A 26444-nucleotide genomic window follows, 5' to 3' on the forward strand; every position below is an offset into this window, starting at 1 on the left:
GGGCAAAAGTAAAACCAGTGGCCAAAAGAATGACGACAACACAACTGCCATGGTGCAAAAAAATAATAATGTTGTCCTCTTTATAAATGAGGAAGAGGAATGCATGCACCTGTCAGGTCCAGAGTCGGAATGGGTGGTTGAAACAGTGACATCTTACCATGCCACACCGGTAAGAGATCTTTTTTGCAGATATGCAGCAGGTGATTTCGGCACAGTGAGAATGGGTAACACAAGTTACTCAAAGATTGCGGGGATTGGTGACATTTGTATTAAGACAAATGTCAGATGCACATTAGTTTTAAAGGATGTGCGGCATGTACCTGATTTGCAGATGAACTTGATCTCGGGAATTGCTTTAGACCGAGATGGATACGAGAACTATTTTGCAAATCAAAAGTGGAGACTCACTAAGGGATCATTGGTGATTGCAAAGGGAGTTGCTCGTGACACGTTGTACAGGACAAATGCAGAAATATTCCAAGGTAAATTGAACGCGGCATAAGATGAGATTTCTGCAGATTTGTGGCACAAAAGAATGGGTCATATGAGCGAGAAAGGGTTGCAGATTCTTGCCAAGAAATCACTTATTTCTTATGCCAAAGGTACAACAGTAAAACCTTGTGACTACTGTTTATTTGGTAAGCAACATAGAGTCTCATTTCAGACATTGTCTGAAAGAAAATTGAATATACTTGATTTAGTATATTCTGATGTTTGTGGCCTAATGGAAATTGAATGAATGGGCGGTAACAAATATTTTGTTACTTTTATTGATGATGCTTCACGAAAATTATGGGTTTATATTTTGAAAACCAAAGATTAGGTGTTTTAAGTTTTCCAGAAGTTTCATGCTCTAGTAGAAAGGGAGACGGGTCGAAAGCTAAAGCGTCTCCAAAGTGACAATAGAGGTGATTAGACTTCAAGGGAATTTGAAAAATATTGTTCAAGTCATGGGATCAGACATGAAAAGACAGTTCCTGCAACCCCGCAGCACAATGGCATAGCCGAGAGGATGAACCGCACCATTGTGGAGAAGGTGAGAAGCATGCTTAGAATGGCTAAACTGCCTAAGTCATTCTGGGGTGAAGCAGTTCAGACAACCTGTTACCTGATCAATAGGAGTCCATCAGTTCCGTTGGCGTTTGACATCCCAGAGAGAGTTTGGACCAACAAGAAGGTGTCCTACTCGCATCTGAAGGTGTTCGGTTGCAGAGCTTTTGCACATATACCAAAAGAACAGAGAACAAAGCTGGATGATAAATCTGTTCCCTGCATATTTATCGGATATGGAGATGAAGAGTTCGGGTAGAGATTGTAGGATCCTGTAAAGAAGAAGGTCATCAGAAGCAGAGATGTAGTCTTCTGAGAAAGTGAAGTTGGAACTGTTGCTGATATGTCAGAAAAGGCGAAGAATGGTATAATTCCTAACCTTGTTACTATTACTTCTACTTCTAACAATTCCACAAGTACAGAAAGTACGATCGATGAGGTTGCCGAGCAGGGGGAGCAACCTGGTGAGGTTATTGAGCTCTATTAGTTTACGAGTCGGTATCCATTGGGTATTGTTAGCTTTGCATTCTTAGCTTCTTCTTCAGCTTTTGATGGTATGAATTTGTAAAATAATGTCTTTTTCATTGTAATCTGATCAGGATTTTCTTCAGCCATTGATGGAACTGTCAATGGCTGAAGAATTGGAAGGAAGACTTGATATGGTGTCCATCTCATTCAAATGTTTTGGTAGCCAATTTTGTTGACTTGGTTTGGTTTGGTAGCCAACCTTGTTGAATTTGTATAATTTGGTAGCCAATTTTATTGACTTAGTTTGGTTTGGTAGCCAACCTTGTTGAAATTGTGAAAAAAATGTGTAAATTGTCAAATATTGTAGGCTTTAGAGAGTGAGGTTTTGGCTATAAAAGGAGAGCTTTAACTCTCATTTCTACACACCAACAAAGAGAGAAAAGAGAGAGCAAGGTATTCCATAAACTATAAGAAAATAGTTTGTGAAGAAAAATAGAGTGTGAGAGATATTGTAGTGAGGTGAAAAAAGGCAAAAGAGTGTTTATTTCTTTTGAGGGTGTAGTGGTCTTAGGAGTATTTTTTACTCGTTACTACACAGTGTAAAATTCCTCGCTATAGTGATATCAGTTGCTCTTCTTGGCCGTGGTTTTTTCCCTTATTCAGAAGGGTTTCCACGTAAAATCTTGGTGTCATTATTGCTGCATTTCTATTCTTGCTGATTTAACCATAACTTAGTGTTCTGTGTTTATCACTAATACTGTGAATACTATTTTTACGGGGTTTATTCCCAACAAGTGGTATCAGAGCCAAGGTTCTATCTGAGTATGCTCTGTGGTTGCAACACAGTCTGAACTTCCACATCAGAAAAGAATTACTTTGATCTCCTAATAAATAGTATTTGTATTTGTGATAAACGATGGAAGCCAACACTAGTAGAATGGTTACCTTGAATGGCACAACTTATGCCATTTGGAAGGGCAAAATGGAAGATTTGCTCTATGTCAAAAAATTTCATCAACCTGTCTTCGCCACTGTAAAGCCTGATAATAAATCAGATGAAGAGTGGAATCTGTTACACATGCATGTTTGCGGCTTTATTAGACAGTGGGTTGACGATAATGTTTTGAACCATATTTCTAGGGAGACACATGCTCGGACCCTATGGGATCACCTTGAAAGTTTGTATGCTCGGAAATCTGGAAACAACAAGATGTTTTTGATAAAGCAGATGTTGGGTTTAAAATACCACGATGGTTCCGCGATGACAGATCATCTGAATAATTTTCAGGGGATCATGAACCAGTTATCTGCTATGGGCATTAAATTTGATGAAGAAATTCAAGGCTTGTTTCTACTTGGTTCCCTACCAGATTCTTGGGAAATTTTTAGAACTTCATTATCAAATTCTGCTCCGGATGGTGTGATCTCTATGGATCTTGCCAAGAGCAGCCTTCTAAATGAAGAGATGAGAAGAAAATCTCAGGGTTCCTCCTCATCAGATGTCTTAGTGACTGACTCTAGGGGGAGAAACAAGAATCGGGGTTCTCAAAATAGAGAACATAATAGAAGCAAATCCAGAAGCAGACTTAAAGATATTGAGTGCTATCATTGCGGGAAGAAAGGGCACACAAAGAAGTTCTGCCGGATTTTGAAAAAGGAGAATAGAGACAACGAAGAACAAAAGAAGATGTCAATCGTGTGGCCACCGTCACTACAGAAGATCTTGTTACAGTCCTTGATGCAGATCTGATAAATATTGCTTGTGATGAGTCAAGCTGGGTTGTGGACAGTGGTGCCGCATCTCATGTGACATCAAGGAAGGAATTTTTCTCATCATATACTCAGGGTGACTTTGGAACTCCGAGTCTGGGTAATGAGACTGTATCTAGGGTGGATGGTATTGGAACGATTTTTTTGGAAACTAGTATTGGAACTAAACTAGTTTTAAACAATGTAAAGCATGCACCTGATATTCGTTTGCACTTGATCTCTGTTGGTGTTTTGGATGATTAGGGATATGTCAGTACCAATGGTGCTGGAAAGTGGAAGCTCACTAAGGGCTCCATGATTGTGGCTCGTGGGGAAAAGCGTCGTGGTCTATACTGGACTACGGCCTCTACCTGTGTTGATATGGTGAATGCCGTTGAGAGCCATAACTCTTCAACGTTATGGCATAAGAGGCTTAGCCACATTACGAGAAAGGACTAAATGTTCTGGCCAAGAAGAAATTGTTGTCAAATTTTGAAAGTGCAAAATTAGAAAAATGTGAGCACTGCTTGGTTGGAAAACAAAAAAGAGTTTCTTTCCAGTCTCATCCTCCTTCAAGAAAGACAGAGTTGCTTGAGTTGGTGCATTCAGATTTATGTGGTTCAATGAAGACAAGAACTTTGGGTGGTGCACTTTATTTTGCTACCTTTATTGATGATTGTTCCAGGAAACTTTGGGTCTACATCTTGAAGACTAAAGACCAAGTGTTGGGTGTCTTTAAGCAGTTTCAGGCTTCAGTTGAAAGAGAAACTGGAAAGAAGCTGAAGTGTATTCGTACTGATAACGGTGGTGAATATTGTGGACCGTTTGACGAATACTGCAAACAACAGGGTATCAGACACCAGAAGACTCCTCCAAAGACTCCTCAGCTTAATGGTTTAGCAGAAAGGATGAACAGGACATTGATGGAAAGAGTCAGATGTTTGCTTTCTGAAGCAAAGTTGCCGAATTCCTTTTGGGGTGAGGCTTTGTTGACCGCCGCACATGTTATTAATCTATCCCCTGCGGTTGCTTTGCAAAGTGATGTTCCAAATAAAGTTTGGTATGGCAAGGATGTCTCCTATGACCACTTGAAAGTGTTTTGTTGCAAAGCTTTTGTACATGTGCCTAAAGATGAGAGGTCAAAATTAACTGCCAAGACAAGGCAGTGCATCTTCATTGGTTATGGCCTTGATGAGTTTGGTTACAAGCTATATGATCCAATTGAGAAGAAGGTTGTGAGAAGCCGTGATGTTATCTTCGTGGAGGATCAAACCATTGAAGATATTAACAAAGCGGAGAAGTTAAAATCTTCAAGTTCTGAAGGTTTAGTTAATCTTGATCAAGTTCCTCATACAAATGGGGATGACGCTGGTGGGCTCAATAATGATGGTGATGCCCAGAACCATATTCCAGATCAACATATTGATGGTGATGGGGATAACAATGCTAATGTTGATGAGGTAGATGCTCCTACTCACGAAGTTGTGGACGAGTTAGATATTCCACTCATGAGGTCTTCTAGACCTCGTACTCCTTCCTCCCGTTATTCACCCAATGAATATGTATTACTCACTGATGGGGGAGAACCTGAATGTTATGCGGAGGCCAAAGAAGATGAGCACAAAGATCAATGGATTGAAGCCATGCAAGATGAGATGAAATCTCTGCATGAGAACCATACTTATGAGTTGGTGAAATTGCCTAAGGGCATGAGAGCTTTGAAGAACAAGTGGGTGTTCAAAGTTAAAGCTGAAGAACATAGTTTGAAGCCCAGATACAAAGCTAGATTGGTTGTCAAGGGATTTGGTCAAAGGAAAGGTATTGACTTTGACGAAATATTTTCTCCTGTCGTAAAAATGTCCTCCATTCGGACAGTTCTTGGTTTGACTGTCAGTCTTGATTTGGAGATTGAGCAGATGGATGTGAAGACTGCTTTTCTTCACGGTGACTTAGAAGAGGAGATTTATATGGAACAACCTGAAGGCTTCAAGGCAAAAGGAAAAGAAAATCTTGTATGCAAACTTAAGAAGAGTCTATATGGATTGAAGCAAGCTCCCAGACAGTAGTACAAGAAGTTTGAGTCTATTATGGGAGCAAGACTACAAAAAGACTTCTTCAGATCACTGTGTGTTTGAACAAAGATTTTCTGATGACGATTTTATCATCCTCTTGCTATATGTGGATGATATGTTGATTGTGGGCAGGAATTCTTCTAAGATTGACGAGTCGAAGAAACAGTTGAATAAGTCTTTTGAAATGAAAGACTTGGGTCATGCTAAGCAGATTTTGGGCATGAGAATTACTCGTTCGAGAAACGAAAGGAAGCTTTACTTGTCATAGGAGAAGTACATAAAACGTGTACTGGAGCGCTTCAATATGAAAAGTGCTAAGTTGGTTCGCACACCTCTTCCTGGTCATCTGAAGTTGAGCAAGAAGATGTGTCCAACAATAACGGAGGAAAAAGAGAGAATGGCCAAGATTCCTTATTCCTCTGCCATTGGAAGTTTGATGTATGCAATGGTATGCACTCGGCCAGATATTGCTCATGCAGTCGGTGTTGTTAGCAGATTTCTCGAAAATCCAGGAAAAGAGCATTGCGAAGCTGTAAAGTGGATACTCAGGTATCTAAGAGGAAGCTCACGTGAATGCTTATGTTTTGGAGGATCAAATCCAATTTTGAAGGGCTATACAGGTTCTGATATGGCAGGTGACCTTGATAACAGAAAATCCACTACTGGATATTTGTTTACTTTTTCAGGGGGAGCTATATCATGGCAGTCGAAGTTGCAGAAGTGTGTCGCACTATCTACAACTGAAGCGGAGTATATTGCGGTTACTGAAGCTGGCAAAGAGATGATATGGCTCAAGAGATTTCTTCAAGAACTTGGATTGCGACAGATGGAGTATGTTGTCTATTGCGACAGTCAGAGTGCAATAGACCTGAGCAAAAATTCCATGTACCATGCGAGAACAAAATACATTGACGTCAGATATCATTGGATTCGTGAGCAAGTGGAGAACGAATCACTTCAAGTCAAAAAGATTCACATGAGTGAAAATCCTGCAGATATGTTGACCAAGGTGGTACCAAGAGACAAGTTCGAGCTATGCAAAGAACTTGTCGGCATGCACTCAAACTAGAAGATAGTGCTACCTCCTCTAGATGAATGAGACTGGAGGGGGAGATTGATATGGTGTCCATCTCATTCAAATGATTTGGTAGCCAATTTTGTTGACTTGGTTTGGTTTGGTAGCCAACCTTGTTGAATTTGTATAATTTGGTAGCCAATTTTATTGACTTGGTTTGGTTTGGTAGCCAACCTTGTTGAAATTGTGAAAAGGGTGTGTAAATTGTCAAATATTGTAGGCTTTAGAGAGTGAGGTTTTGGCTATAAAAGGAGAGCTTTAACTCTCATTTCTACACACCAACAAAGAGAGAAAAGAGAGAGCTAAGATATTCCATAAACTATAAGAAAATAGTTTGTGAAGAAAAATAGAGTGTGAGAGATATTGTAGTGAGGTGGAAAAAGCAAAAGAGTGTTTATTTCTTTTGAGGGTGTAGTGGTCTTAGGAGTATTTTTTACTCGTTACTACACAGTGTAAAATTCCTCGCTATAGTGATATCAGTTGCTCTTCTTGGCCGTGGTTTTTTCCCTTATTCAGAAGGGTTTCCACGTAAAATCTTGGTGTCATTATTGCTGCATTTCTATTCTTGCTGATTTAACCATAACTTAGTGTTCTGCGTTTATCACTAATACCGTGAATACTATTTTTACGGGGTTTATTCCCAATAAGATTAAATTAAGAAATTTGGGAGAGATTTCGAGCGGGAAACGAGAGGAAATTATCTTGTTAAAACTGAATTCTTGAACAATGCACACGTGGTGTCTATTTATAGGCAGTTGTGTCAGGAATTACAATCGCCGACCTCAACTGCAAATAAAAATCATTTAAAAAAGAAAAAAACAGAAAATATTTGGTTCAACTTGGTGTAAACCGAAAAAAAAAAATTTAAAACGTTGAACCAACAATGCAAATATTTATGGTGAGATATAAAATTCACTAGTTCAACTATATACAAGATGGGAGACACATTTTAGTTTCAAATTTCAATCTACATAAGGAACTTTATGTCAATATGCACTTAAAGTGAAATTAATAATTATAATATGAAAAATAAGGCAGGTAAATTATAATAGCAAGTTGAATATACTAAATATAAAAATATTCTTTACATTGTTATGAGTCGTTTGGTAAGATGTATAAGAAGAACTATACATTAGTTTAACAGCTTTAAAATTTTATTAACAGCTAAATCCGTGTTAGCAATTAAGGTTGACTTTCTCGAATACTATGAACCTGTGTGTAATATTGACATATTGTCTTTTAAAATTTATGCCTTTACAATTTTTACTTAGTTATACATCACCATATATTAAAAATATTAACAAATTTTGCAGAATTTTAGGTTCGAACATAGATTAAAAAAATCTTTCAAAAAAAAGAAAGATTGAAAAAGATAGGACTTTTTTCACTTGTAACCCATGCCAGAAACTATATTTACATTCGGTAGCCGAAAAGTATATAAAATTTGTATAATTTTTGTATATAACATACATAATGTATTTATATACAAAAAAAATATTTTTTTATCTATTATTTTGAGAGCGGTATATAGTATCATTTTCCCAAAAAAGATAAAGGCCTAGCCCGTCCTAGCTCGCGGCCCACTTAAGACTGGGTTGAGCTGGTTATTTTAAGTAAAAATAGCACTGTATAGTCAGTTTTCGGACTGGTCATTCAAAAATAGCCAGAGTTTACGAAGTCAATGAAAAATAGCCACTATTTTGCTGCAACAGAGACCGGTTCAGCATAATATAGTGAAGTTCGGTGCACCTGTGTATGAACTCCAGCATATTATGCTGGACCAGTATACTTTGCTGACTCCAGTATAATATACTGGAGACTGGAGCACCGGTGCTCCAAACTCCAGTATATTATACTGGACAATTATACTTGCTGGAACTCCAGTATATTATGCTGGAGTTCTAGCGTACTTATGCTGTAACTCTATCATATTATGCTGGAGTTCCAACATACTTATCCTGGAACTCCAGTATAATATGCTGGAGTTTAAGCATACTTATGCTGGAACTCCAGTATAATATACTGGCATATTTTTCGGGTTTTGAACAGTGTTTTCGCTCAGATTTATCTTTACATATAAAGTGGCTAAATTTCGATTACTTTTGAAACTTGGCTATTTTTGAACGACCAGTTGTAAATCTGGTTATTTTTGAATTTCTCCCTTATTTTAAGACTCTTTTGAAAGCGGGTCCGTCCGTCTTAGCCCATCAAATTTCATAGCCTATGAGGCTTGGGTTGGCTAGACTGGATTGGGCTAAACCATTTTGACAGTTCTTAGTCATCATGCATCTGATCTATTTGTCACATCAAAATGAAGCACCAGATCTGCCTCTTTGCAGATCCATTCTTATAGTAACCACATTTGTGAATAATGTATTTCCAAACTAAAAAAGAATTTAACTTTTATTCATCTGGAGAATTGTACACAGTATTGTCATGTACAGTTAAGTCACCTAATGAAGGCATAACTATAACTAAATTCGATAAAATTATGGTATAGATTAACTATTTCTATGTAATTAATGTCTTTTAGAGAGGGATGTATATCAACCCATCCCACATGTATTTACATTGGTTTCATAACCCACAACATTTGTGGTGGTGCAGTAAGTACTCTTTCATCCTTAACCAAGGGTCTTGGGTTCGAGTTTTGGGTATGAAGTTGTCTTTATTAGAGAGCATTTTACGTGGAACTCCTCGATGCAAATCAGAATTTAGTCGGGCCCCAATACGATTACCGAGGAAACCAAAAAAAGACATTGGTTACATATGCACTTGGTGCACAACTAATACGATAACAGTGAAATTCTTTAGTATATATATATAGCAACATTGTCTCTTTCCATTTGTCCACTTAGCTAGTCGATCAAGATTTACTATCTTTTGAGATTATGATTTTGTTCAGAAAAGGACGTAAATGAAAAACCCTACACAATATATAAGATGTTACTATTTTTAAATATCAATCAAGTATTTCTCTATTCAATACATAGACTTCCACTTCCATAAGAGGTGTAAATCGTGTAATTAATTAGTACACTACACTTTTAATGTTATACTGGTGTAGAATAGAATGAGAAGCAACAGAGCAGTTAAGGCTAATGACCTGTTGAATGTGATTAATGAGATGTTAAGAAATTAGTTACACAAGTTAGTTAGGCACGTGAGGTGCACGTGTGAGAAGTGAGGGAATTGTATATAGCTAGGTTTCGGCTCATTTCTTCTATAACGAATAACAAAGCTTCTTCTCTTCTTTCTTCTTCTCTAAGAAATTAGGTTAAGATCTCATTTGCATGGCTCAATTTCATATGGTATCAGAGCGGGTAACTTGACAACGATTCATGCTCTCTGTAAATTCGAGATTCGCAGAGAACACGAAGCACAAATTTGTGCAATTTTGTGAGTTGTAGAAGAACGGGAAGCTCAGATCTCAGTAAAAATGGCAGGAAATGTGGTTACTTCACTTGACCACAATCATCCGCTGTATCTTCAAGCTGGAGATGCGCCTGGACTAGTCCTAGTTCCGCTCAAACTCACAGGGCCAAATAATTACGCTTTATGGAGCAGAGCAATGAAATTTGCTCTTCGAGGCAAAGGAAAATTAGGTTTTGTGGATGGAACCTGTATCAAAAGTATGTGTGAGCACGTGATTTTTGCTTCACACGACAATCGCTCCAAAAAGAAATAAAAAAAATATATATAATTGGCCCCGCTGTACAATTTCGGATTTCTGTGCGGCACCTTGTGGATTTATTTGTGATTTTGGCCCATTCTTATTTATTTACTTTATTAAAATAAAATTCAAAAAATATATATGTGTCCTGCGTAATTCAAACCGTAATTCGGTCGTTAAATAGAAAATCGTGAATAGGCATTTTCGTCCGTGATTTTATTTGGTTTGACTTTACCGGTTTTGAAGTATTTTAGTATGTGTGCAAATAATTGTATTTGAGTGTGTATTTAATTTTAATTTGATTTTTTGGCTTAGCTTTGTTTTAAAATAAATCAGAAAAGAAAAAAATAAAAAATAAAAAAAAAATAAAGAAAAGACCCCTTCCGGACTTGGGCCAATTTTAACAAAATTGGCCCAAACAAACAGCCCAAGACCCAGGCCTGCCCAGCCCAGGTCACCTGATGCCCAGGATGTCCAAACGACGTCGTTTGAGTCGTGCCTGATCTGGGCCGTTGATCTCAGAGTGATCAACGGCCAAGATCAATCCCCATAACCCATCAACAAACCCGACCCGTTTACACCCGGACCAAACCCAAACCCTCAACATTTGAAACGACACCGTTTCACTTAAGACCATCAGATCCAAACCGTAGATCTAGATTGATCTAACGGTTGAGATCGACCCACCCACTAACTATATAAGCCCGAATCCTTACCCTACCCCCCTATCCAATACCCCGGCCTCGTCGTCTTCACCCAAACCCATCTCCTTCAAACCCTAGCCGCCCCTGCACACTTTCACCAGAAACCCGGCGGCCTGAACGCCGGTGACCTTCCCCTTAACACCCTAAAACCCCCTTGCCATCCTGAACATGGATCTGCTAACCATGTGGTTCGAATCACCCCCCAGGTCCTCGAATCTTCATTCGAAGATTCGAGTCAAAACTCGATCTAACCCAACCAACCCCAGTTTCGTACCAGACACTCCCCATACCCCCCTCGTGACCAAACCATACTTGGTTTGGTCCGAATCTGATCAGGAAAGCGTGAACCCCAGATCTGAGTTTTTGGAATTTGTGGGTTCTTCGTCACTGGTCCATATCCGTTCGAACCAAAGAGGTTAAGGTCTAATGGACTTTAATCCAAGTGTTTCTCGTCTGAGAAACACTTCGTTTAAAGTCCGTTCAGCCTTAAGAAAGGCTTGGCCAAGTCCGAGTTAAGGTTTTGATCTTTTTGCGGTTTAAGGTGAGTTTTCTTTCTTTTCTTAGTTGTTTTGGTTTGTTTGTTCGTTGTAAGGGTCTGTTCGTTTGCTGTTTATGTCCTTGACCTCTATCAACTGTGCTTCAACTACTGAACCTCTGTTTTGTTTGTCTAAATTCTCCCCTCCTATTCTGATAAGGCATTGTGTATTTGTTTGTGCAAGTAGCTGATTTTCGAGTTTGGACTGGTTAGTTGACTCCCCTAGTGTATTCCTGTTTAGTCAGTATAATGCGAACCATGTATCAATACTGTTTAAATGTTTGATTTTTGGCTGCGATTGTGTATGTTCATACTAATATAGTCGAGTCGACATGTGTCGTCAATTAATTTCAACTGCCTGAGCATAGTAAATCGATTTGCTTCTGTTGAACATTTGTTGAAATCAATTCAGAGCCAGTTTTGTTTACTTATAGCTGTTTGATTTGGATCAGTCAATGTAAAAAAGGGATTGTTTATGTTTAAATCCTGAATTGGAAGGCATGTGCACTGGTGCACAGCATGTGCATTGGTGCACCTCATGTGCCTTGTGCACAGCCTGTTTTTCTGCATTAAGAAGCTTTTAAGTTTAAACAATCTGACAGTATATGCTGTCAGATATATTTTAATGCCCATACTTGCTTTTAGATAATAAAATGAAAAGTTAAAGCCTGCCAAGGGAATGTCATGGGATTAATACTTAAATAGCTAAAGTGGAACTGAAAAAGGGAGCACATGGGAGGGGTTATTTGATTTAATCCAACAGGCTGATAAAGGTGGGGGTTTGAGGCTTATAAAGGGAGGTTAGAGATACAGGAGGAGGGGGAGAGTGCTGGAGATAGACATACACACAAAGATAGAGAGAGGGACAGGATTAGGAGATAGAGAGGAGACAGAATTATAAGGGAAAAGAATATAGACAGACTGTGAGGAATTTTTGAAAGAGAGAGCTGAAATACACACTGAGAAGTATACACACACAGACATACATAGAGAGACAGAGGGGGAGCCTAAACTGAAATTCTGAGAATTGAATTTCTGGGGAAAAACAGTAAAAAAAAAAAACTGGAAAAGGTCTCTTTCTGATAATTTAAGTATAAGTTCAAAACTGCAGACTGGTATTGGATTCTTGAAAAGAAAGAAGATAGGAAAAGGGATAAGCAGAAAATCAGCAAATTACTTCTGTCTTGTTTGTCTGATTCCCAGTCTTGTTCAACCTGATCAATCAATTCTGTTTTCTTCCAAGTATCAGCTGAGTTCATTAGTTGATTCATATTGTTCGTTTCCCCTGGGTTGGTCTGTCTTGGAGTATTATTCCTACTGCATTGTTTGCTGCTACCTGTCTACCATTTCTTGTCGGTTCTAACTGTATCTTGCACTGGGAGTTGTTCTATTGGTACCTGCTGTTACTGCTGCTGTTTGGTATCGCTTCTATTGCCCTACTGACCCCTTGCTCCTTCTGTTGTATCCAATATCCAGGTACATACTAAGACTCGCATTTGATGTAACAATGAAAGCATGAATCGAAAGATTTGAAGGATTTAGAAGCACCTGTTATATTGCTTATGAATTCCCTTTTAATGTTGTTAAGATTTGTAGTTTCTTGGTCTGATTAGCCTAATAGAGACACATTAGTAAGGTTGTACTTAATTAAAGTTTATGCCAATCTGAAACTGTGACATTTTATTCGTTTAGTAGTATATAAGATGTAAATACCATCCATAAAAATGTGTAGCCATTTTAATACAATTGTTAGCTCAAACTCGCTACTTAAGCATGTTTCGAATATTTAAGGGCAAATGATTGTTTAGATCTGGCTAAAGATAATACAGTTTCAAACTCTTGAGTTTCAGTTTGCGTGAAGCAGTTTACAGGATGAGTTTCAAATACCACCAGTCGCATTTCCTAAACAAGCAATTTTAATTAATCTTGTCTGAATAAGTTAAAGTTAGGGAGCTCTTGTAACAGTCGTAACATTTCATCAATCCCATATACATTTCTTTTTTATCAAGTTCAAAGCATGTTTTCATGAGGTACGATGTTTCTTCAGTCCGTAAATAATTAATCGGACGATTAGCTAAAATCCGGATTTGGGCCAAACACATAGTTAAAAATAGCACGCATCTTTTCTTCTATTTTTAAGAGACAAACACATCAGAAATGTAACCGTTTTAGGATGTTCCTTCTAAAATAATGAGACGAGCCTCGCCAAATGAGATGTAAATCGCGGGGCCCTCAATAAATAACCTTGATAATTATCTAGAATTCAGGATGGGCCATTTAATAAATTTCATGGCCTTCTACAAAGATAATTACGCGTTAGACTCTGTTGGCGCGGTTTAATTAAATCACATTCTTAAGTTCGGGTGCACATTGATGTGACCCAAATCCAAATCTCAATGAAGTCCAAATGTGTCGACAATCACGGGTGCATTGATTGTGACGTGGTTCGAGACGCATTTTCACGACGTTGCAATTCTGTAAAATAAATGACAATAATAAAGGCGATTAAAACTTAATAAAAGCACATAGGTCACAACATGTATTTAAATCAGATATTTAGCCATTATAACAATTTAAGCGACCGTGCTAAAACCACGGGATTCGAGGGTGCCTAACACCTTCCCTCGGGTCAACAGAATTCCTTACTTAGAATTTCTGGTTCGCAGACTTCATTTGGAAAAGTCGAAAATCTCCTCGATTTGGGATTCAAGATAAACCGGTGACTTGGGACACCAAAAGCCAAACCTTTCCCAAGTGGCGACTCTGAATTAAATAAATAATCCCATTTCGAATATTGTCACTTAAATTGGAAAAACCCCACCCGCGCATCATACCCCTGGGGGCGGGGCGCGCAAAAAAGGAGGTGTGACAGCTCTGGCGACTCTGCTGGGGAAAAGTGGACCCAGAACCACTGGTTCAGGGTTCAAGAATTCGAGCTTAGGATAATTGTTATATTTGGCTTTATTATCTGATCTTTATTACATGTTTTTGCATAATGTGCTAAATGCTGTCTTTTACCGCTTTGATATTATCTGAACTGTATATAAACTGTGCCGAAACCCTTCTCTTCTTACCTCCGGGGAGAAGCTCGCTGGTCGAGACTCCCTATTCTGTTAATGTCAATACCTAAAATAAGAAAGAGGACGGACAAGTTACAAAGCCGGACGATCTCGCGGGTCCCCGGTACGTAGCCCCTCCTCGACTCGAGTTGGTCCGCTCGGGTACACAGTCTAGAACAAATACCAAGGTTTAAACCTAGTATAACGAAACTTCATGCCGGATCCCTAGTAGGAACGTTTATTTGCATTATGTTGCATTTGACTTAGGGGGCTCAACACAGGGGTTGGGTCCGTCTAGGACAGGCAACCTGAATTGAAAAGACCACCCTGCTGCATCCTATTTGTTTTGTGCATTTATTTGCTTCGGTTCCGCATGCTGACCGGTTTCTAAAAAAAAGAGGAAAATAGCAACGTGGAAGGATAATTACTTATTTTGGAAAAATAAAACCAATGTTCAAATATTGTCAAAACCTCACCGGAATTGTTTTAAAAAAAAAAAGAAAAAGAAAGAATAAAAACAAAATTTGTCTTCTTAGTTTGAATTATTAAAAAAGGGGGTATATATAAAAAAAAAATTCTTTCGCTTTCAAAATAAAAAAAAAGAAATGGTATTTATTTTTAAAAGTAAAAAAAAAAATGGAAAACTCATAATTCAAAAAAATTTTCTCTTGTAATACCCTTTTATAAATTCAGACTGATAGTCCAAATATTGCAAAAAAAAATTATTTTTTCTTTAGTCTTTATCTTTCTTCAAGAATAATAAAAAAAATAATACTTATTTCTGATTTTTAGGTTTATTTAATTCTCTCTATTCGCGGTATCCCCGAACTACGCCGGTTTGATTCTCACCGGATGTGAGATACGTAGGCAACCCTCGTCGGGTTCAACCCCCATTTTGCTAAAATAGCCAAAATCAAAAAATATATGTTTCAAATTTTTAAAGAGTCATAAATAAGTCAGGTGATGCTGTTTTGACATGAATAGCCGAATGGTCCCGAAAGGGGACGCCGGAAGGCTGACTTTGCATAAATAGCCACTTTTGGGTTTTGCTTAGCATTTTTAGACCCACACAGCCTTAAAATCTTCGTCCCCGAAGTGCTTAAAGGCCGTGTTCAAAGCTTGGTCCCCTCTGTAAAATATTTTGAGTCAGTCATTTTTGTTAAAATCACCTTAATAAATGTGCAGGATGAGCACGATGCAAAATGAACATTTTTCAATAATGACCAAAATCCCTATCAAGTTACGGCTATGGTGGAATGATCTAGGTGTTGAAGGGCAAAATGAGGTTAAGAAAAATCTGAAAGGTCTTGTGGGTCTGTTGGAAATCCAGCCTCGGGGAGATATCATAAGAGCTTTGGTTACCTATTGGGACCCGGCGCACAATGTTTTCCATTTCCCTGATTTTGAGCTCACCCCAACTTTAGAAGAAATGGCCGGATACATCGGGAATACTGAACTTCCGCTGAGGGAAAAATACTTGGTCGCCCCAAGAGTCGTCACAGTACATCGGTTCCTGGATTCATTGAAAATACCTAGAACAGTCCACAACCCGGATCTAGCAGCCGGATTCTGTACTCCATGCTTCATATATGATAGATACGGTCACGAGGGGGGATTCAATAATCCAATCAACAAACTGTGCAGCAAAGGAGTTCGTCAGAAGTGGGACGAGCACAGACGGGTGGCGTTCATGATAACGTTTCTGGGACTTCTGGTATTTCCCAGGAAAGATGGAAACATTGATTTGAAGATATCGGGGGTCGTCAGCACTTTACTCACGCAAAGTGACAGTACTCTCGCGCCTATGGTGGTATCCGACATCTTTCGAGCTCTCACAGCTTGTAAAGCTGGGGGAAATTTCTTCGAAGGTTGTAACTTGCTCCTGCAGATATGGATGACCGAGCACCTTTGCCATCATTCCGAGATTTTGAGTCGTGGTTCCCCGGATAAGACCCGCATAGAAGAATCTTACGCAAGAGCCAAAGAGATCAGTTTGCCCGAAGGAGTCCTGGCTTGGACCTCGTTCTTTCAAGCTCTTACTGCCAGCCAAATACAATGGAAGTTGGGATGGTTGCCCGTTGATGAGGTCTTATATATGTCAGCAACTAAAACTCATTTCTTGCTAATGGGGCTTAAGAGCATTCAACCTTACGCACCCGGCCGAGTTTTAAGACAGTTCGGAAAATGCCAGACAGTACCTCGTGAGGAAGATCTAAGCACTCAAGCAATCGAGATAAGTCCTAACGGACAGTTCCCAGAAGCAAAGATTCGCCAAATCTGGAATGAGGGTCAATATTTGAAATCAGATACTTGCGTGCGGGATCAAGCCAAAGGAGAAACGGCGCCAGGTTACCTTGCATGGTACAGAAGGGAACTCGAGCACGAAAGGCCCGCTAAGAGACCCCACATCCGGAATTTTACCGAATCATCACAAAAGCAGTGGGATTGGTTAGCAAAAGAAAGAGGCTATTGCACCGAAATCAGCGGGTTAAAGCAACAAGTGGAAAAATTGAAATATGAACACAACATGCAAGTTGCTACCGATCTGGGAGAACGGAACAGGTTGATTCAAGAAAATGAAATGCTCAGAGCCCAGATCAAACAGATAAGGTTGGATGCAGATAGACAACCAAGGCGTCGATCGGACGAGCAGCTGATAAAAGGGCTAAAAGGTGAAATCAGGGAATGGCGAGATGGTTTGGAGAAATCTGAAAACATCATAGCAGAGCTCAAGGCACAGTGGGATACAAGAGCAGATAAACATCGCAGACACCTGAATCAATTGGAAGGCGACCACGAGAAGACTATTGCTAAAATAAAGAGAGAGATGGCAGCACTTGAAATCAAAGCAGCTAGTCAGGCCAAGGATTTCCAAATGGAAAGCAGATACTGGTATGACACAATAGCCCATATGAAATTGGAAGTACGGCGATTGAAGCATCAACACGTGCAAGATGTTCAAGTCTTCAAGATATGCAGCGATCAGATAAAGCACCTGCTTGTAGAGAAGAAGCAAACCAGAGATAGGATCAAAGCCGTTGCCCACGCCATCACCAGACGATGTCTACGATGTGAGAACATGTCTAGTGTTACCTTCCTCTCGGCAGTAATGGTTTATGTCAAGCAGACTATGCACGAGCTAGAGCAACTTGAGAGGGATCTCACGCCTAGGACCGCGGCGAGGCCGAACGACGCCCCGCGGAAACCAATTTTTAAAACCATAATGCATTCATAGGTCAAATCTGTATCTTAGCATCTTCTGCCTGTTTTTTTTTCATCAGGGTGATTTTTAGTCTATTTTTTTGAGTCTAGGTTTATTTTCAAAGTTTGCTTTTTCTTTTGCAAAATGTAGTTTGTAATAGACTGCTTCAATAATAAAGAATTTGCTTCTTTCATGCTCATTTGTGTTTTCGAACTACGTAATGATCTGATTCACGTGAGTATCGTGATACGTAGGCAATCCTCATCGGATCCGATCGCATTTTATTTCGCTAAAAAAAAAAAAAAATATATAAAAGAAAAATAAATGAAAAAAAGGGGGAAGGGGGGGGGGGAAATAAAAGGAAAAATACCGGAATGACGCATGCTCTCGTAGCAGACATATAGTAATCCACTTAATTGTATAGGTGCATCATGCCCTACGTGAGACTAACTATCTGTTATTTGCTGCAAATTAACCGTGCGTTTGTCATTGAGCATATCCAGGGTTTTTGAAAAGACGTTTGGTTTGGTGAAAGTCTGGCCTCGCATTCATACTTCACGAGATCAAGGAGAGGTGCTCAACTACCTGTTGTTAGGACTAGAAGCAATACTCACACTTACTTCACCAGGTCAAAAGGAAGTGTGGAAATGTCTTCGGAAATTCCATTGCAAACAGTCCCCGTCTCTGAGGAGAGCTCAATCTCAGCCGTCCTTACGCCTGAATCCGCAACTGCGGAAGAAAATAGAATCCTACGGCTCCGCATGTTGGAAATGCTGGACGACTGGAGCAATGGGAAAGAGCCGCCAAGTGTCGTCCCCGGATTCCCTGAATTATTCTCCAGGTCAGGTGGGACTTCTAATGTCCCCATAAATTACCCTGCTACCCCATTCGGGTACCCAGCCAACTCCGCTCTCTCCACAGGATCACCTTCTGAGCCTCATCCCCGAATGTCGGCCACTGATGCAAGCATGAACATCTTTACTGCATCACCTTGCCCAGCTACGGCACAGCCTGCCACATACAAGCCAAGCTTTGACGCATCCTCTTTTACATTCCAAGCACCATCGTTCTCAATGGAACCAACCAGGTTCGCTACCAACAATAATCCTCTACCGCCTCAGTGCGAACTCGCACCGGGACAGGATCAGAACCCCAGGATTGCAGAACAAAATGAGATTGCTAAGAGAATGAGAAGCCTTGAACAAAGTTTGAAGAGTATGCAAGGGTTGAGTGGACAAAAGAGCGTCTCTTACGCCGATCTATGCATGTTCCCTCACGTGCACCTGCCAACGGGTTTCAAGACCCCCAAATTCGAGAAATATGATGGGCACGGTGACCCCATTGCACATCTTAAGAAATACTGCAACCAATTGCGGGGAGCCGGCGGAAAAGAAGAACTGCTCATGGCATATTTTGGGGAAAGCTTAGTAGGGATAGCTTCGGAATGGTATATGGATCAGGAAATGTCCCGATGGCATATATGGGATGATCTCGCCAGAGATTTTGTAAAGCAATTCCAGTATAACATCGACATTGCGCCAGACCGAAACTCTCTGTCGAATTTGAAGAAGAAGCCGTCGGAAAGTTTTAGAGAGTATGCTATTAAGTGGCGTGAACAGGCGTCGAGAGTGAAGCCTCCCATGGATGAAGTGGAAATGGTCACTACCTTTCTCCAGGCTCAAGAGTCTGACTATTTCCAAAACATGATGTCGGCCATGGGTAAGCCATTCGCGGAAGCAATCAAGATAGGAGAAATGGTAGAGAATGGGCTGAAAACGGGTCGGATTCTGAGTCAAGCAGCCCTAAGGGCAACCTCTCAGGCCATCCAAAGTGGGTCTGGAGGAACGACAAGGGGGAAGAAGAAGGAAGAAACGGCTATGGCAGCCTCTGAAGCAAGGGAGTATCGTCATCACAGGCCCCATTTTCCGGAAAGGGCCTCACAACACTACTACCCCCACTCAAATGCGGCATATGCTCATCAACCTTATATGGTCATGAATGCCCAACCTTATAACCATTCACCACAACAAGCCAGCCGAGGCCCAGCTCCACCTCCCAGAAATCAGCCTCCTTACCGCAACCACTATAACCCACAACCCCCTCAAAATAACTACCGCTCCCAAGAGCCACCTCGACGGCGGACTTTCACGCCCATCGGTGAGCCATACTCGACTTTGTTCCCAAAGTTGGTTCAGTTGGGTTTCCTACAACCCATCCCTCAAACAAGGCAAAACCCGACATCTCCTTCTTACAAAGCCGGAGTCAGATGCGCCTATCATTCAGGGGCCGAGGGTCATGATACAAACGACTGCTGGTCATTGAAAAGAGTGGTCGAAAATTTGATAGAGCAGGGGAAGATAGTGCTAAGGGACGAAGAGATCCCAAATGTAACTAACAATCCATTGCCCGCTCACAATAATGGGCCGCTGATCGGCATGATTTGTGAAGACAAAGAGTTCGACCCTGCCTTGAAAGCCATAATTGCCATTGTCGACACAGCGAGGAGGCCTGAAACAGACCAGAAATCAGAAAGGGGGGAGGAGGCCAAGGCTGCAGAAAGCAAGCCTGAAAAGAAGGTGGAAAAGAAAGTGGTACCGGCAAAGGGTGGAGTTCTTTACATACCGCGAGGTCAAGCCAAGAAGACGCAGAACTTCGGGATCAAAAAGACAAAACCTATGTATGTGCCAAAGGGGCCTATGTGGTCCGGGGGACGATTCAACCACCTCGGCTGAATGAGCCAGTGGTTATCGGACGCGTGCCACAAAAGCCAATGACCAACCCGTCCACAGTACCGTGGAATTATCAAAAGACTTTGGTAACATACAAAGGTAAGGAGGTCATGGAAGAACTTCCAGAAAATACTTTCGTTGGAGGGTACTCAAATACCCAAGAACTGAACAACGCCACACAAAGGCGCTTCCCTCCAAAGGAGCCTGTGAGTGTTGAAGAAGCGGAAGTGTTCTTCAAGCAGATGAAGATGCCGGATTATGAAGTGATAGACCAGCTGCGCAAGCACCCTGAGCAGGTGTCCATGCTGTCACTATTAATGAGGTCAACCGAGCATCAAAAGATCCTGCTGAAAACCCTGAATGAAGCATACGTACCGGTCGAAACCTCGGTGGAGCAACTAGAGCGGATGACCGAAAGATTCTTCGCCGTCAACCAAATCTCCTTCAGCAAGAACGATCTACCCCCGGAAGGAGCAGCACACAACAAGGCATTGCATTTAACAGTCAAATGTGAGGACTACTATGTCAAGCGGGTGATGCTGGATGGGGGATCAGGTGTTGACATCTGCCCGCTCTCCACGCTGCAAAGAATGGAAATTGAGACCGGAAGAATTCGACCCAACAACGTCTGCGTGAGAGCTTTCGATGGTATCAAGAGAGACACCATGGGAGAAATAGACCTGTTGCTGGTCATAGGACCAGTCGAATCTCGAGTCACTTTCCAAGTGATCGACATGGACACATCTTACAATTTCCTCCTTGGCAGGCCTTGGATCCATGCGGCAGGAGCCGTGCCTTCTACTCTTCACCAGATGGTGAAGTTCGAGTATGAAGACCAAGAGATCGTGGTCCATGGAGAAGATGAACATGCCATTTATCGGGACCCATCTATCCCGTATCTTGAACCAAGAGAAGGGAGTGAGCATACGGTCTATCAAGCTTTCGAGGTGGTATTGGCAGAGCAGCACGAAGAGGGAGTACCTTGCCCCCAGCCTTTCTTGTCTAACGCTTCGGTTATGGTGGCCAAAGAGATGATCCGACACGGATTTAGGCCAGGGAAGGGGCTTGGACGAACCCTTCAGGGAATGACGGAACCCATTACTTTACCAGTCATCAAGAAACCTTTTGGACTAGGTTTCAAACCTACTCCAGCAGACGAAAAATGGGCAAAGAAAAGGAGAAATGAGGGCTGGAAGTTGCCTCAACCACTGCCGGATTTACATGCGACTTTTGTCAGGCCAGGGTACACTGAAGAAGAAGAAGATGAGGTCTTCACAGTTGAGGAAATCGAGGGAATATGTGGGGCAATGAGGGAAATGCTCTACGAGGTCCACATGGTTCAACCAGGCGAAGGCACGAGCACTGCTGAGATGATATACATGGGGCCAAACGCCAAGCTCCAAAACTGGGAGATCACGCCATTCCCAACTAGACGGAAGTCCGGGTAGACTTGTCCTGCCACCTTTCCTGTATCACAAGTTATCCCCGGGACATAACTTGAACGTTTTCTTCTTTTCATTTGTTATTCCGAATTCCTAGTTGTAAACGTTGTTGTCTTCCAATTTTCCAAAGAAAATGAAAAAAAATCTTCATTGCTTTCCTTTCTTTCTTTCGTTCTGATTTTATTACTTTTCCTCTTATCTTCCTTTTCAGTCCTAATAATGCGGCTTTAAATATGACATGCTTGCGGACTTCACGCCCGGATCACAATGAGCTATTTAACTGCGAATTAATGGATCCAGAACCAGAATATGATGCGGAAGAGGCTTTTAGGGAGATAAACCGAGAGTTGGAATATTTCGAGAATAAACCTAAGCCAAATCTGAATGACACTGAACCGGTAAATTTAGGAACCCCGGAAGAAATCCGGGAGACCAAGATAAGCATTCACACGGACAAGAAAACGCGAGAGGCGATAATTCAACTTCTTCTTGAATTTAAAGACGTGTTTGCTTGGTCATATGATGACATGCCGGGACTAGGTGTCGATCTAGTGGTTCACAAATTGCCGATTCATCCTGATTGTCCTCCGGTTCAACAAAAGCAACGAAAGTTCAAAACCGAGGTCAGTGACAAAATTAAAGAGGAGATCACCAAGCAACTGAAAACAGGAGTGATCCGAGTAGTCCAATATACAACATGGTTGGCGAATGTGGTTCCAGTACCGAAAAAGGACGGGAAAACTCGAGTATGTGTAGATTACCGAGATCTGAACAGAGCAAGTCCTAAAGATAATTTCCCGCTGCCCAACATCCACATCCTCGTTGATAATTGCGCCAAGCACGAGATACAGTCTTTCGTAGATTGTTACGCTGGGTATCATCAGGTATTGATGGATGAAGAGGATGCCGAGAAAACTGCCTTCACCACGCCTTGGGGCACCTACTGTTATCGGGTCATGCCGTTTGGTTTAAAGAATGCTGGGGCTACTTACATGAGGGCCATGACCGCCATTTTCCATGACATGATGCATCAGGAAATAGAGGTGTACGTGGACGATGTAATAGTCAAGTCCAGGACACAGGATAATCACATCCAAGACTTGAGGAAATTCTTCGAGAGACTAAGGAAGTATGACTTGAAGCTAAATCCAGCAAAATGCGCTTTCGGAGTTCCGTCAGGTAAACTTTTGGGTTTCATCGTAAGCAGGAGAGGTATCGAGCTAGATCCGACTAAGATAAAATCTATCAAAGATCTACCTCCCCCAAGAACGAAGAAAGACGTGATGAGTCTTTTAGGCAGGCTGAACTACATCAGTCGGTTTATTGCCCAGCTGACAAGCACGTGTGAGCCCATATTCAAGTTGTTAAGAAAGGATGCGGCGATTAAGTGGACAACGGAGTGTCAAGAAGCCTTTGATAAAGTCAAAGAGTACCTTTCGAATCCCCCAGTCTTGGTCCCTCCCGAACCAGGGAGGCCACTTTTCTTGTATCTGACAGTCTTGGAGAACTCCTTTGGCTGCGTCCTGGGGCAACACGATGTGACCGGGAAAAGGGAACAGGCGATCTACTACCTGAGCAAGAAATTCACCAGCTACGAGGCCAAATACACTCTGTTGGAGAAGACATGCTGCGCTCTCACATGGGTTGCTCAAAAGCTGAGGCATTATCTCCAAGCCCACACTACATTCCTCATAAGCAGGTTGGATCCCTTGAAATATATATTTCAGAAACCAATGCCTACTGGGAGACTGGCTAAATGGCAAATCTTGCTTACGGAGTTCGACATAGTTTATATCACTCGCACGGCAATGAAAGCCCAGGCGTTAGCAGATCATTTGGCCGAAAACCCGGTCGATGAGGAATACCAGCCATTGGATACCTATTTTCCAGATGAAGAGGTAAACACCGTAGAAGCGATCTCGGAGGAAGCTCATGTTTGGAAGATGTTCTTTGACGGAGCCGTGAATACCAAGGGTATAGGGATCGGGGCAATTTTGATCTCACCTGCCGGTCAGCATTATCCCGCCATGGCTAGACTTCGTTTCTTCTGCACAAATAATACAGCTGAATATGAAGCCTGCATTATGGGCATACATATGGCAATCGATCAGGATGTCAAAGACTTACTGATTATGGGAGATTCTGACCTGATCATCCGGCAAGTTCAAGGCGAATGGGAAACTCGGGATGTCAAACTTATCCCATACCGACAACATGTGGAGGACCTCAGCAAGCGCTTTAACTCAATAGAATTCAGGTATATTCCGAGGTTTCACAATGAACTGGCAGATGCACTTGCTACTCTGGCTTCTATGCTACCCTACCCGGGCGACGCCCACGTCGATCCTTTGGAAATCCAAATCAAGGAAAGACACGGTTACTGCAGTGTAATCGAGACGGGATCGAATACGCAGCCTTGGTACCATGACATCAAGAGATTCTTGAAGACACAAGAATACCCCGAGCATGCAACTGGAGATCAAAAGAGGACCATTAGGCGACATGCAAGTGGTTTCTTTTTGAGCAGTGAATTGTTATATAAGAGGACTCCGGACCTCAATCTCTTAAGATGTGTCGGTATCGAGGAAGCGAGAAAAATCATGCACGAAGTACACGCAGGTGTGTGTGGACCTCACATGAACGGGTATGTCTTAGCGAAGAAGATCCTTAGAGCAGGTTATTACTGGATGACCATGGAAAAGGATTGCTTTAGCTTTGTCCGGAAGTGTCATCAGTGTCAGGTGCACGGTAATTTGATTCATGCACCTCCCACAGAACTGCATCCCATGTCCGCACCTTGGCCATTTGTCGCTTGGGGCATGGACGTCATTGGACCAATTGAACCAAAGGCTTCGAATGGACACAGGTTTATACTGGTTGCCATCGATTACTTCACAAAGTGGGTAGAGGCTGTCACTCTCAAGTCGGTCACCAAGAAAGCTGTAGTGGATTTTGTACACTCAAATCTTATCTGTCGCTTCGGTATTCCTGCGACTATCATTACAGATAATGCAGCAAACTTGAACAGTCACTTGATGGGAGATGTGTGCGAGCAATTCAAGATAACACACAGGAATTCCACTCCTTATCGGCCAAAAGCCAATGGTGCTGTAGAAGCTGCAAATAAAAACATCAAGAAGATTTTGAGGAAAACAATACAAAGTTCCCGACAGTGGCATGAGCAGTTACCTTTTGCGTTATTGGGGTATCGCACTACGGTGCGCACATCGGTGGGAGCGACTCCTTATCTTTTGGTTTATGGGACCGAGGCCGTAATACCGGCAGAGGTAGAGATTCCTTCACTTCGAATCATTGTCGAAGCAGAAATCGAGGACAGCGAGTGGGTTAAGACTCGGTTAGAGCAATTGACGTTGATTGATGAAAAGCGGATGGCTGCAGTTTGTCACGGACAGTTATACCAACGAAGGATGGCCCGTGCTTACAACAAGAAAGTCCGACCTCGGAATTTCGAAGTAGGACAATTGGTACTGAGGCGTATTCTGCCGCATCATGAAGAAGCAAAAGGAAAGTTTGCCCCAAATTGGAAAGGCCCATACATCGTAAGGAAAATATTGCCAAGAGGAGCATTGTATTTAGGTGATATCAAAGGAAATGACCCTGACACAGCGGTGAATGCAGATGCAGTCAAGAGGTACTACGTCTAGATCCTACTCCAAGTGGTCCTGACACATTGAAAAGGGCAAAGGTGTTTATTCCCCACTACTCCCCAAACACTGCCCAATTCTCGCTACCACCTTTTGAGCCGTTAAAAAAAAAAAAAAAAAAAAAAAAAAACATTGATTGAGGCCTGAACTACGTTTGACTTGATTCCGAAAGGATACGTAGGCAGCCTCTCCCTGAGGTTCAGTCACACCAACAACAAAATCCCATTCACCCTGAAATTGAAAACCGGGGCATGTCAGACACTTAAGAAGTTTAGTATCAGCTACCTCTCTTTACCAGGTACAAGCCTTCAAATCAATTACCAAAGATGGTGGGAAACCAATAAGCATCACAAAAGGAAACCAGCACACCCTGAGTTGAGAGAAATAAAATGAGAGAGTCTCGGCGGTGAAAACCTTCGGGCACCACGAGGCGACGGGAGAAGAGAAACCAAAATGAGAGAGCTTGTTTAGTAAAAACTCGCAAAGAGTGCTATCAAGCGACGACAGGAAGAGAAATGAGAGAGGTCAGCCAGCGAAAACCCGCAAAGGGCGCTGTTGGCCGAAAAGAATGACGCCACCCCAAGAAAGTCTCGGCAGAGTCCCACCAGTTTGGAATCACAGGTCCGTTCTGGTTCAGGAAAACGCAAGCTCTTAGAAGGTCAGACGTCCAGTCCAAAAGGCATGTCATGTCATTTAAAGCCAGCGTTATCTCCCTCAGATAAGTCTTTCTCGTCCCGAAAAGGGTATTCCTTTTCTGATTTGTTTTCCCCTGCTTTGTTTCTTTTCGAATCCCTTTTTGCATTTTAACCCAGAGTTCAGGATGCACCGGAAAGAGTAGGTGGCATGGTTTGTCTGCACGGAATCCCGTCTCATGAAGGAAAGCACCTCATCTCGTTGATATAATTACCCAAACATGATGGATCATGACATTTGATGGTGTGCCGGAGTAAAGGAAAAAGAGAGAAATCTTGAAATCTTCCCCAGCAAGTCCACCTTCGGACAAATCCCCACAGAGTCTCCC

The 26444-nt window shown here is 41.6% G+C and overlaps 1 protein-coding gene across 1 annotated transcript; it reads left to right on the top strand.

The window, feature by feature from the left end:
* The first annotated feature begins 2434 nt into the window (after positions 1-2434).
* On the top strand, positions 2435-25501 carry LOC142166108 (uncharacterized). The gene is made up of 9 exons (XM_075224526.1): positions 2435-2748; positions 2908-3207; positions 3294-3399; positions 3532-3651; positions 3828-5156; positions 5608-5787; positions 6046-6348; positions 12438-12615; positions 22479-25501. Exons 1-9 carry the CDS (start codon positions 2435-2437, stop codon positions 25421-25423), a joined length of 5775 nt encoding a protein of 1924 aa, XP_075080627.1. The 3' UTR covers positions 25424-25501.
* Positions 25502-26444: the final 943 nt, after the last annotated feature.

Source organism: Nicotiana tabacum, chromosome 11, assembly GCF_000715075.1.
Source record: "Nicotiana tabacum cultivar K326 chromosome 11, ASM71507v2, whole genome shotgun sequence".
Classification (NCBI taxonomy): Eukaryota; Viridiplantae; Streptophyta; class Magnoliopsida; order Solanales; family Solanaceae; genus Nicotiana; species Nicotiana tabacum.